At 37.8% G+C, this 13,084-nt stretch overlaps 1 protein-coding gene and 1 long non-coding RNA gene across 5 annotated transcripts in view; one reads left to right on the plus strand and one right to left on the minus strand.

Moving 5' to 3' along the window:
• Positions 1–13,084, plus strand: part of LOC134808005 (uncharacterized) — a 151,916-nt gene that overhangs the window by 106,515 nt on the left and 32,317 nt on the right. Inside the window, exons 1-2 of one of the 2 annotated variants that reach the window (XR_010149864.1) lie at positions 4,764–4,854; positions 6,299–6,366. The exons of the other annotated variant lie outside the window; for it this stretch is intronic. This is a non-coding gene — a long non-coding RNA (uncharacterized LOC134808005). Of the gene's footprint in view, positions 1–4,763; positions 4,855–6,298; positions 6,367–13,084 lie in introns of those variants that run through there. 2 annotated transcript variants of the gene reach the window in all.
• The window catches only part of LANCL1 (LanC like glutathione S-transferase 1), a 46,086-nt gene continuing 41,168 nt past the window's right edge, over positions 8,167–13,084 (minus strand). For all 3 annotated transcript variants that reach the window (XM_009444197.4, XM_003309452.5, XM_003309451.6), the window contains exons 9-10: positions 12,340–12,412; positions 8,167–11,516 (exon numbers count right to left, since the gene is read on the minus strand). In XM_009444197.4, coding sequence (XP_009442472.3) covers positions 11,440–11,516; positions 12,340–12,412 — 150 coding nt within the window. In that variant the 3' untranslated portion in view covers positions 8,167–11,439. The remainder of the gene's footprint in view (positions 11,517–12,339; positions 12,413–13,084) is intronic.

The following is a 13,084-nucleotide window of genomic DNA, read 5'->3' on the forward strand; positions in this document are numbered from 1 at the left end:
AATTAAGTTTCCAAACTTCCTGGGTCAGCTTTTTTCTTAAGCACTGAAGTGTTCCTGGATAAATGGCCTCTAAGGCACTATAGACCATCATTTTATGAAATTTTTATATATGAATAATGGTGAATGGCAGATGATGGCAAATAAAGAAAAATGACACCTCTAGTATACAATTACTACTCATGCCAAGATTTTTTTTTAAAGAATGTGATTGATCTGCTTTTGTGTTTAATATCTTTAAAAAGTTGGTTGGCTAATCTTGACTCCTTATACATTCTAAATGAGAAGCAGAGGGACCCCATTTTTCCCATAGGAGCCTTGATGATTCTAGATGACTCAAATGAATTATTTAGTATAGATATCTTTCCTATCATTCTAATATTACCAGAAGTATGTGAGTCTTTGGATTGAAAAAACATCTGATTCAAATTATAAACACATTTATTCCAATTAATTTTCTTTTACTTGCTGAAATCACCAGTACAGATTACTGGCCACCTCAAGACAACCCCCTTTGCCTTGAGATTATAAGAATTTGTGTCATATCAGAAATCAGACCCCAATCATTCCAGCTCTTTCATGCTCCTGCTGCTACTGCATAGTCCTTTGATTTCAAAAACATCATTTAATTTCTTCCAACTCATAAGCCAACTCCTGAGTTTACTTTTTCTCCATTTAGTTGAAATTTATGATGGATAATTTAATTTGATGGTACTCAAAGTAGGCTCGGTGGCCAGCATGGGCATTATCTGGTAATTTGTTAGAAATGCAGAATCTCAGGCACTTCCTGATCTGCATTTTAGAAATTACTTAAAAAGATCCTCATGTAATTTGTATGCACATTGATGGTTGAGAAGCCCTAATGTCAAAATTTCTTGAACCAGTTTCATTAACTCACATATACTTTGTGGGTCAGCTTTGTTCTTAAGCACTGAAGTATCCCTGGATAAGTCACTTTAGATGCCCCCCATCACTTTATGAAATTCTTCCATATGAGTCATGGTGAATGGCAGATGATGGCAAATAAAGAAAAATGACATGTCTAGTATATACATTTGCTACTCATAACATGGTAGTGCTGGTGTAGTTCCACAGCACATTGAAATTACTTGTTTATACTCATCACATCTAAACAATCTTTTGTGAGCAGCTATCATTTTATCTTTTTAATCTTAGCTAGATGCTGTTACTAGCATGTTCTAGCAACAGTGTTGTTGAGTTCAAGTTAACTTCTCTCTAGGTCATGAACCAATTAATAAGCTGCTTATGACATAGCAGGATCAGTAACTATTCTAAAATATTTGCATCTTAATGGAAGATTCCTGAAGAAAAATGAATTTAACCTAAATTATTAATAGTAATACTGTGAATTTTTGAGAAGTTGGCTGAGTTGAAAATAATTTTGGGGGCTATTGGGTGAAATTCACTCCTGATATTTCATGTAGGTTCTTTTCTATTTTCCTTAAGTGTCAGCTGTTCTGAGAAATAAAGGGACAGAGTACAAAAGAGAGAAATTTTAAAGCTGGGTGTCTGGGGGAGACATCACATGTCGGCAGGTTCCGTGATGCCCCCTGAGGCATAAAACCAGCAAGTTTTTATTAGTGATTTTCAAAAGGGGAGGGAGTGTATGAATAGGATGTAGGTCACAGAGATTCCATGCTTCACAAGGTAATAAAATATCACAAGGCAAATGGAGGCAGGGGGAGATCACAGGACCATGGGACCGGGGCAAAATTAAAATTGCTAATGAAGTTTCAGGCACGCATTGTCATTGATAACATCAGGAGACAGGGTTTGAGAGCAGACAACCAGTCTGACGAAAATTTATTAGGCGGAATTTCCTTGTCCTAATAAGCCTGGGAGCACTTCAGGAGACCAGGGCATATTTCATCCCTTAGCTATGACCGTAAAAGACAGCCGTCCCCAAAGCGGCCATTTCAGAGGCCTCCCCTTAGGGTCACATTCTCTTTCTCAGCAATGTTCCTTGCTGAGAAAAAGAATTCAGCAATATTTCTTCTATTTGCTTTTGAAAGAAGAGAAATATGGCTCTGTTCCACCCAGCTCACAGGCAGCCAGAGTTTAAGGTTATCTCCCTTGTTCTCTGAACATTGCGTTACCTTGTTCTTTTTTCAAGGTGCCCAGATTTCATATTGTTCAAACACACATGCTCTACTAACAATTTGTGCAGTTAACGCAATCATTACAGGGTCCTGAGGCAACATACAACCTTAGCTTACCAGGATGACAGGATTAAGAGATTAAAGTAAAGACAGGCATAGGAAATCACAAGAGTATTGATTAAGGAAGTGATGTGTCCATTAAATCTTCACAATTTATGTTCAGAGATTGCAGTAAAGACAGGCATAAGAAATTATAAAAGTACTAATTTGGGGAACTAATAAATGTCCATGAAATCTTCATAATTTATGTTCTTCTGCCATGGCTTCAGCTGGTCCCTCTGTTTGTGGTCCCTGACTTCCTGCAACATCTCTCCCTTTCTTTTTATATAAATGTGCCATGCGATGAAGGCTTGTTCGTTCTCTCGATTTTGACGTGGGATTCTTTGGCTGGTCCAGCACACTAAAGACAAGCCGATTAAACAGAGAAACATAATTCCAAAATTTACTACAGTGGAGCCCCTAATAGACTTAATCTAAGTTGTGGGGTTTAGTCTAGAATGATTTTCTGCCATCTGATCTAATGCCTCAGCTCCAGGCACAATGGGTAAGTGAACTTGAGAGGCTTCAAAAATTTGTTTCTTTAATTTAGTTATGTCCAATGATAAATTATCTTCCCTACCCAGAAGGTGTCCTTTGACCATTTCCCATGAATGTTCAGTCTCGTTATAGGAATACGGGGTGATACAGAAATCCGAAGTATTCCAATCACACTGCATTTGCATGTGATGTTCAAGACTCACTACCTGATCTCCAAGCCAAATAACAACCTGTCTTAAATCATTAATTTGATTAGCCAATTTTTGATCAATGCCTTGTTGAGAATTCCACATTTGGGTGGAATTGGCTTGCCAATCATTAACAAAATGAGCCATTTGAATAGATTGATGTAACGCCATTCTCACAGTGGTGGCCATTGCAGTGACTGTAATTAGGCCCATGATAACAGCAATTAAAGTGAAAACAAATCTCTTAGATCTTTTTAGAATTTGCTGTAACACTTCATTAATTAAATGTTTTGAGGGGGAGGAGTCCCAAGGTCTGGGCAAAGTTGCCAGAATCCAGATTCCTTCTCGAGCTTGAACCAACATTACACTTTTCTTGGAGTCAAAATGGGAGTTAATACAAATGTATAAATGACAATTAATGCATTGGACAGTTTGACTGTTCATCCAAATTTTGATATTTCCCACTAACAGCATGTAAGGAAGCTTAACACAACTCTGTATGCGAACAGTCAGTTTGGAGGTAAGTGAAGTCGAATGTCTGGATCTATATTGATACTGAGAGAGGGGGATGGTAGTGGGGACAACAGACATAATAGTTTCCCCTTCCCATACTTGCAGTCTAAACATGGCAATAGCCAATTTCTAAAGTTCTGGGTGTTCTGGGCTCAGAATGGGGAGTATCATATGAGGCTTCGTGGGGGTAATGCCTTTATCTTCCCATTTTAAGGGAATGAGCTGAAGCTCCTATGCAAAGTAGAATGATGATTCTCATTCTCCCGATAAGAAATAAAATAAGTAGCCTCCAGGCATTCCCTTCCACCAGAGGAGCAATTATTTTTTAAATAGCCCTTTGGTGCCCAGTCTATTACTAAGCCATATGAGTCATTTTTTAATACTACTGCATGTGAGTTAACACAGTCTTCCCAAATTAAAGTTTTAGATGGGCCCTCAAAATTTTTAGGGCATGGTTTTCCTGCAGGTTTATATTGAAAGTATGGGGTATCTCTCATTACTCCACATGCACTTAGGAAAAAAAGACCATGTGGGGCGCCAGATATCGGGTGAAATTCACCCCTGATATTTCATGTAGGTTCTTTTCTATTTTCCTTAAGTGTCGGCCATTCTGAGAAATAAAGGGACAGAGTACAAAAGAGAGAAATTTTAAAGCTAGGTGTCTGGGGGAGACATCACATGTCGGCAGGTTCCGTGATGCCCCCTGAGCCGTAAAACCAGCAAGTTTTTATTAGTGATTTTCAAAGAAGGAAGGAGTGTACAAATAAGGTGTAGGTCACAGAGATCACATGCTTCACAAAGTAATAAAATATCACAAGGCAAATGGAGGCAGGGTGAGATCACAAGACCACAGGACCAAGGCAAAATTAAAATTGCTAATGAAGTTTCAGGCACACATTGTCATTGAGAACATCTTATCAGGAGACAAGGTTTGAAAGCAGACAACCGGTCTGACTAAAATTTATTAGGCAGGAATTTCCTTGTCCTAATAAGCCTAGGAGTGCTACAGGAGACTGAAGCTTATCTCATCCCTTAGCTATGACTGTAAAAGACAGCTGTCCCCAAAGCGGCCATTTCAGAGGCCTCCCCTTAAGGACGCATTCTCTTTCTCAAGGATGTTCCTTGCTGAGAAAAAGAATTCAGCAATATTTCTCCTATTTGATTTTGAAAGAAGAGAAATATGGCTCTGTTCCACCTGGCTCACAGGCAGCCAGATTTTAAGGTTATCTCCCTTGTTCTCTGAACATTGCTGTTATCTTGTTCTTTTTTCAAGGTGCCCAGATTTCATATTGTTCAAACACACATGCTCTACAATTTGTGCAGTTAACGCAATCATCACAAGGTCCTAAGGCGACCTACATCCTCAGCTTATGAAGATGACAAGATTAAGAGATTAAAGACAGGCATAAGAAATCAAAAGAGTATTGATTAAGGAAGTGGTAAGTGTCCATTAAATCTTCACAATTTTTGTTCAGAGATTGCAGTAAAGACAGGTGTAAGAAATTATAAAAGTATTACTTTAAAGAATAAATGTCCATGAAATGTTCACAGTTTATGTTCTTCTGCCATGGCTTCAGCCGGTCCCTCCCTTCAAGGTCCCTGACTTCCTGCAACAGGGGGCAAAGGACTCTTTGTCTTCAAATTTCCCTCCACCTTGCCCATCATCAAGGTGGTCCAAATGAAAGAACTCTGAGTGCTTCTGGGCTGGCCGATTGGCTTTTAAATTGTCTTCTTTCTATTAGAGTTCTAAACTCCAATATCTCCATAGATAGAAACTGCAGGCCATATGAGAGACCCAATATACATGAAGTTATGGAATAATGGGAAGAGTAGTTGGAATGGTGATAGGATTATTATAATACATTTCCTTGCAATTGCTTATCCAGTCACCTGTCTTCACCAGACTGAGTTGCCAGAGTAGAGATGTCTACCTTATGCAAACAGATCCCCTAGCCAGTACCTTGCACATAAAGATAGCATGTTTAATGAATTTTGGGGATAAATGATTTTAAGGCATTGGTCATGGTATGATTAATAAAATGGCACATCTGCATCGTAAAAACTGAAAGTGCCAGCAGTTCAGATTGTATCAGCAACAGAAGGCATGTTCATTTCTGAATGCTGAATCCTGAGAAAACAATATCATCTTTCACAGTGAGCCACATCAGTATTTTCTGGTTTATAAATGCCTTTCTTAATATCCCAGCTCCATCAAAGAGAAATTAGGCAATTGGGACACTATTTTATAAACTGATTTATAATAAAGTCTCGTGTCTCCCTACATGACTAAGTGCCTCACAAATGCTTTGTCTAACACTTACTTGTTGAGTATTAGAACATTAGTTGCAGACTTAATGTTACCATGTTGTAATTTTCACGTGGTTGAAAAGTTAACATAATGTAGAAATGTGAAATTAAACTGGTCGACTATGAGCAGCAGCCCTGCTAAGATCCATTTCTCAATCCTCATTATTTCAGCTCTTGGCTTATTGTCTTTGCTGCCTTCTCCTATTACTCACAAAATTGCCAAATGAGTCCCTGAGGATGCACTAGCACAGGGCTTCTGGAAAATAGTGTTTAGACAGTTGACATCATGGGACCAATAAAGCCAATACGTTTGTCATTGTTACAAAAAAAAAAGAAAAAAACAAGCCTGAGTTCTCTTGTTTTGTTAATTGACCCACAGCTTTAGAAGGAAGAGGGCAAATTTGGATGAGAAACAATGAGAAAGCAAATTTTCAGGGAACTGACTTGTAGGTTTTCAGTTTAAATGATGCTTAATAGAATAGAGAAGACATGAGAATTTTAATAACTTTGAAACCACAGTGGGAACTATCTTGGAAAACAAGAATGACATAAAAATTATTATTCTTTTCTATTCAGAGAGTGTGAAGAGGAGGAGAAAGGCTAAGATCTTTTCCAATGCAAAATTAGGAAAAAATATACTATAGGTAAGTCACAAAAAACAAATATTTTGAAGTTTTCTTCATTCATGAGGTTACAACTGTGGTGCAACTTATTGTGCCTGTCATTATTTTTCTCATAGTAGGAGGGTAAGCCAGGGAGCGGTAAACTAGAGCTGGCCTTGCCAATGGAAACTAACCTCGTAGAGTTAGCAGGACCTTTCTAAGCATCATTTTTGCAATCTGTGTGTGGCCTTTGCGAGGTAGTGTCCTCTCCATGCCTCACTGCCTACATCTAGAGTCTTGATATTACCATACCTTTACTTCATTCAAATGAGAGAAATAAATGTAACTCTGCATTTATCCTCAGTATTATCAGTCACTCAATAAATAGACTTTGGGTATGAAGGACATTTTAATCATATGTACCAGCACACAAATTGTAATTTAGAGATGAAAACAAGTATTTTATAATTTATCAATCTCTGTTGTGGTAAGTCACACTAACTAGCTGTGTCATAAAAAGCAGTGGCACAAAGTCATCCCAAGTGACTCAGCAAAATTTTTCTAACCTCTGCATATATATTTTATAATTACGCCTCATTTAATCCCCCCCTTTTCTATTCAAAGCAGAACTGATCATCAGGAAAATAAATTTCTAGAATTAGGCCTTTAGTTATTAACCCCACAGTAGATTCTTATATTATGAGATGGTTAATACATGTTGTTCTTGAAGCCTAGTAGATTCCTCCTAATTCTATAATGGTCAGATTTAAAAATATTTTCCTCTTATAAATCTCTATTTTCAGACAGTAGTGCAAATCTTGTTTTATCCAACAATGAAGAAAAAGGAGCAAAGCCTAGGAAATAGGTGTATATATAGAGAAAAAAAACCTTCACTTGCTGTAGGGAGACCCCCTGAAACTATTGCTATGGAATAAAAGATGAAATGCTCCTGATTATTGTAAATATAAAGTTGCATGCAGGATTGTGTAAAGACAATGCCAGGTTGGACTGCCAGTATGAGCCAACAGCATGTGATGTGCTTCCCCCTGCAGATAGCCTATGAATGGATCTGCAGTCAGGGAGGTTTCACATCACCAAGATTCCTATCCCAGAAAAGCAGATGTTCGTAGCTCTGGGAATGGAATGCGACCCTTGTGGAGAGCCTATAAATGGATGCATGGGGGGGCGCCTGTCCATATGGATAAGATAGGGCTATAAATGCCCTCATCTTGCCACGGCTCTTCTAGGCCTCTTTAGGGTTAAGGCATACTCCCTTCTGAGAATTTCTGGTCTAACCAGTTGTCTAGCTTCACGTCCTATTTCTATGGATTGTTTGTAACCAGCTTTTGCTGCAACTGTTACTGCTGATTAATATCTTGCTAATCAATCATAGGTTATGGAAAGAATGTGTTTCTGTTTTAAGGCTCTGTTAGAAATTACTGATGCACACACTATATTGTAAATTCTTATCCCTGTATACTGTACTTCTGCATACAAATGTTATGTTAAAGCATTACTTCATCCCCATGTGACCATCTCACCTCATAATCAAATGATCCTAAATTCCTCACTAACCTACCCCTGCCCTCACTAAACTTAATAATAAATGCTGGTATATACAGCGCATTGTTGGCACCGCAGGACTAGAAGGCGGTGACCCCCCTGGACCCGGCTTTCACTATCTTGTGTGCGTCTATTATTTCTCAACCTGCCAATCTGCCTGGGAACCAAGAGAGAGCCCCGTTGCATTGCGGGCTGCTGGCCAGATCCCGCAATAACTTGCCATTGAGGGAAAATATTTCTCAAGTTTAAACCAAAGCAAACAAAAAGCACATGATGATATATAGTCCTAATAAAATTTTATTGAGAACTAGTAAGTCAAATACTTTACAGAACATAGAAATACATATGATCCCAGCCTTTCCCATTAAATGACAACATAACATTGGGGTAGTTTCCCTCAATATCCCAAACAAACAGTTTGCTTTATAATTAGAGAAACAGTTCGTCTACAGCTCAATAGTAGTGAAAACACAGGAATGAGGTGCTCTTACTTAGCGGAAGCAGAAATGAAATTGGAATTCAGTGTAAATAATAAAGGACTACAGATGAGTTCTAGCAGCCAAAGGAGTATATGTGTAAATAGTCACTCTTCACATTTTCTATTTCTAAAGTAGCTAGTAAAAGGCAGGGCATTGTAAGATCAGACAAAAATTAACCTGAGGACATAGTAGCAGAGTATGTCTCTCAATTCAGTTATTTAGGAAATGTTAATAAAGAAAGTAACCCTAGATCCACTTTTACCTAAAACTCTACCTACCATGAAGGTTTTTGATGCCAAATAATTGGAACTGACATCAAAGATGAAAAGAGAGCCACATGACTCAGGATTAAAGACTGACAACTCAGGCCACACCACCGTCCATGGTATCTATGGAAATAGGATAATGTTAACTTTTTACATGATGAAACGTTAACTATTTGCAATTTCTAAATTACTATAGAAACAGAAACATGTGACAGGATAAATGAACACTGCTTGACGACCTTTGACAACCTTTGAAGGTTTTATTACCTAGTCCCTGTATAGAGATAAGAGATGATGGTATTGAGTTTTCTAGGAACCAACTTCTGGGAAAGATTTTTAAAGAAGAAAAATATCTGAGAGAAAAATACAAACTAGAACTGAAACAATGATGCCACTTCCTTTTAAAACTAAGAAGTCTAGTATAAAAGTTTCTTTAGTTACTACCACGTTGTTAGGGGATTGTCTCAGCGTTGTAGGCTTTGCCTGAATTTAAAATCCCATCAAAACTTTTTTGCTCTTAAGCATAAATACAACAAATAGCATACATATAAAATTGTACCAGTTTAATAAGTAAGTTTTGAAAAGCTTAAAAAAAAAACAAACTCAAATTGTGTTTGTGTGGATGAATTTGCTAACAGATGACAGTAGCTAACCCATTTATGCTGGGGGTTGCAATTTTTTGTGTGAAAAATCAGACCTTGGCAATGACTTTGAGCAGTAGGATGTAAATGACTCCCACAAGCTTAGCGTTCCAATATTGGAACACTAGGCATAAATGGGTTAACAAGAATCTTATTTGAAATGTTCTTCTCCCTGCCTTGAAATCTTCCTGGGGTTAAGCATTGCTATCACGATGCTTGGAGAACTGTGATCAAGTCTTCTCTGTCTCAGAGAAAGTGTTATTTTTCCCTTGCTTAGTAACGCAGCTAAAAGCATAGGCACAGTAGAGTAAGACATTTAACTAAACCAAATGAGCTTTATTCTTTCAAGCTGAACACCCCAGGCAAAGGCAAATTAGCTTTGCTGTGCACTACTTTTACTTCTTACTGTAAGTGCTGATATCGCTGATTGAAAACTTTCACAAGAAAGGCAGAGCATGCACATGCTTACCAGCAGCACTTCAGCAATCTGAGAGGCACAAGGTAGTGCCAACTTACACAAGTGACAGAAGGAGGAAGCTGATCCTAGAAACTGAGCAGTGGGCTGCTTTTTAAATCCTACTGCCAGTGGCCTTTAAAGGGTCAGTTTCCAATAATATTAGCTCTTTTGGTGCTAAACAGGAGATAATAGGAGACTGCTACCTGCAGGAACCAGTAAACACTCAGTGGGGATTTGGTTTGAAGTTCCAATAAAAATAGCATGTTTTTGTGACCAAGAGAGCTGTAAAATAGGCACATTTAAAATACTTAGACCCTGTTATTTTAAAGCTACAATTTTTTTTGCAAAATCAGTTGCAAAGAGACAAAAAGAGACAAAACAAGCCAGGCAAAGGCAGTAATAGAAGGAGTAGAAGCTGATGAGTCAAAACACTTGTACAGAATTTGAAGCACCAGAGAGTCTTTATCTACTACAGAAAACCTCATTCTGTGGTCTCAGAAACTGATGAATTGTTAAGTCTAGGATACGCAAAGATACATTTGTTCTAAGCATGAACTCTGGATAATACCTCCTCAATAAAAAGCATTTCTATTAAATGCTTAGTTTAGTGTTTTTGTTCAAGTTATTGGTTAGATAGTATTCCCTTTCTCATCTCCCCTTTTTAAATAGAAGTAGAATACTGTACAATTTAGTGAAAAGACCAAAGTTCAGATAAATTGATAGGAAGGAAAATATTTTATGGCTTATACCAAAGAGTCAGCACTAATGCACAGTCACTGTAAAAACCCAAGTTTTTACAGTGTGTAGAAAGTCAGTTAAAGTTTAGAAAGTCAGTCAGAGTGGACTGAAATCCTAGGTTAAAGCATATTCATACATAGAAAATTGGCTTCCTGATCTTATTTGAATACTGAAAAACAAACATATTTAAATAAAGAGTTCCAAAAAACTCAGATTATTTTAGAGAAAACACAGACTGTTATTGTTAGCTTATCTTGAACTAACCTTCAACTCAGAATTTTCACAATGATCATCTTTTATAAGTTTTTGATTAAAAATGTTGGCTTCTGAAGGCTGTATGCCTTACCGACAAAAACAGGCCAATCTGAAAGTATGTTTACCTCTAGTCCAAATAGGCATCAAGAATTTAAAAAATGATATTTAGGTACCAAGTCCAGATTGCAACTCTTGGAATTTTTCTCCTGGAAGCATTTAGTTATATTTCTGTCCCCTTTCAAAATGAACCACCTAGAGAAAAGCAAGTCAGAGAATTGTCTGCCCTCCAGTTGGAGAAACATATTAAAGAGAAGTGAAGTGCAATACCCAATAATAGTCACATATTTATCTTTATCTATATTGAGTTTCTTTTAAACATTTTTAGAACAGTAACAGATGGTTATACTCATAAACTTAAATAAGATTTCCTCAAAGTTCTGGAATACATGTATACAATCTCAAAACACTGTACATATCACTCACTCTCCCTTTAGGAAGAAATGGAAATTAAAGTTAAAAGACTTCCTTGGATACTTCTAAGTAAAAGTAAATGATAATGGAAAGGAACTGAATGAAAGATGAATTCTGAAAAAAGCTAACAAAATCAAGTCCACAGTTTGACTCTTTGTTTCCTTGGAAAGCAACGGAAGCACTTAGCTTGGGTTTGAATATACAGAAAGGGTCATGCAGTGAGTTGCAGGTGGCATGCTTTCCTTTCAGAGTTCAAATGCAGGGAACCTGGCTTTTGTGGGGACTAGCAGGTCAGCCAGGAAATATATTGTTCCAGCCATTCCTGAAGAAAGAGAAAGAGGCAAAAGTTATTATACCAAATGACTCCATTTCATAGGATGGTTCTTTTTCCCCCATATCTTTATTGACAAAAAAAGTCACAGCATTTCAGTCTATTCAAACACACAAACATCAACAAAGGGTGCCCACCAGTGATGGCCTCGTCCCTAAGGTCTGGATCAAGGCCGCACTGGAGGGTGGGGGTGTCCTCTTGGCCCTCCTCCTTCGGCATCCTATGGCTTTTTCCTCACCTCACTGACACCCCCCGAGAGCAGTTACAACTCTGCAAAAACGAAGGATGGCTCCATTTTTTAACATTAACAACATTACAATATTAACGGCAATGATTTAAATGAAGTGTGAATCTATCTACGTTTACATACACTGCAGTTCAACATTAGAAGAGATCACTAGTGAGGTGCTCAGCCTTATATCCCGGTGGAAGACTGGAGAAAGAACGGAGCCAGACAAGTTCAAGTCACAGCCCTGCCATTTACCAAACATAAGCTCCTGAGCCTCAGTCTCCTCGGCTATGACATGAAGGCAGTAGTGCCTGTATGTTTTTGCTGAATGATTTATGACGGCATCTTCAAAATGCCCAACATGTGCCTGGCTCCATAAAAGGGAGTCACCTGATGACTACCAGTATTGGGACTGTGGTATTACATGTGCTAATTGATTTTTAATATCGATTTAGCATATTAGGAAATAAAAAAGTAGTTTAAGAATAATTATAAAATTTTTTGCTAAAACTTAAATACATTAATTACCAAGCAGAGAAGGAGATGCTGATATTATAGGACAAATAAATAAAGTGTACAAAATACCTTCAAAGAGAGAGAAAGGGGTGTCTGGTGTTCTGCATCCATGTTCTCCATACTCTAAGCACCATTCAGCAAACTGAAAATGAGACCAAGTTAAATTAGTATAGTGATTTCTTCCAGAGACACCCCCAAAAGTTAAGAGGTTGTCTATACAAATTACTCTGAAAAGTCAAACACTACCTTCACATCAGAGAAAGGAGATTAATGCAGAGAAAAGGGTGGTTTGAAAGAGAGTACACAGCATGGGAGGAATTTAATGAGCTGTCTGAGTCACGTATCTACAAGGTTATTCAAGAAGAAAGGCACAAAATCACCCTACATCTTTATTTTTTTCTCCCATTAATGCTGTTGAGTAGAATTATGTCCCTTTAAAGGAATGCTAATTTAATTGAAAGGCTTTTCAAGGTTTTCCTTAAATAACTGTATTTGTTATCCAAGACCTATGGTTTTAGGGATAAATGAATTAAATCAGATGAACTAGAACTCTTTCTACAACCTCCTGGGAGACCTGCTTTTTTTTTTTTTTTTTGAGATACAGTTTCACTCTTGTCACCCAGGCTGGAGTACAATGGTGTGATTTTGGCTCACTGCAAACTCTGCCTCCCGGGTTCAAGTGATTCTTGTGCCTCAAGCTCCAAAGTAGCTGGGATTATAGGCGCCTGCCACCACACCTGGCTAATTTTTTGTCATTTTAGTAGAGACCATGTTAGCCAGGCTGGTCTCGAACTCCTGACTTCAGGTGATCCGC

The sequence above is a fragment of the Pan troglodytes genome, chromosome 13 (genome assembly GCF_028858775.2).
Source record: "Pan troglodytes isolate AG18354 chromosome 13, NHGRI_mPanTro3-v2.0_pri, whole genome shotgun sequence".
In the NCBI taxonomy this organism is placed as follows: domain Eukaryota; kingdom Metazoa; phylum Chordata; class Mammalia; order Primates; family Hominidae; genus Pan; species Pan troglodytes.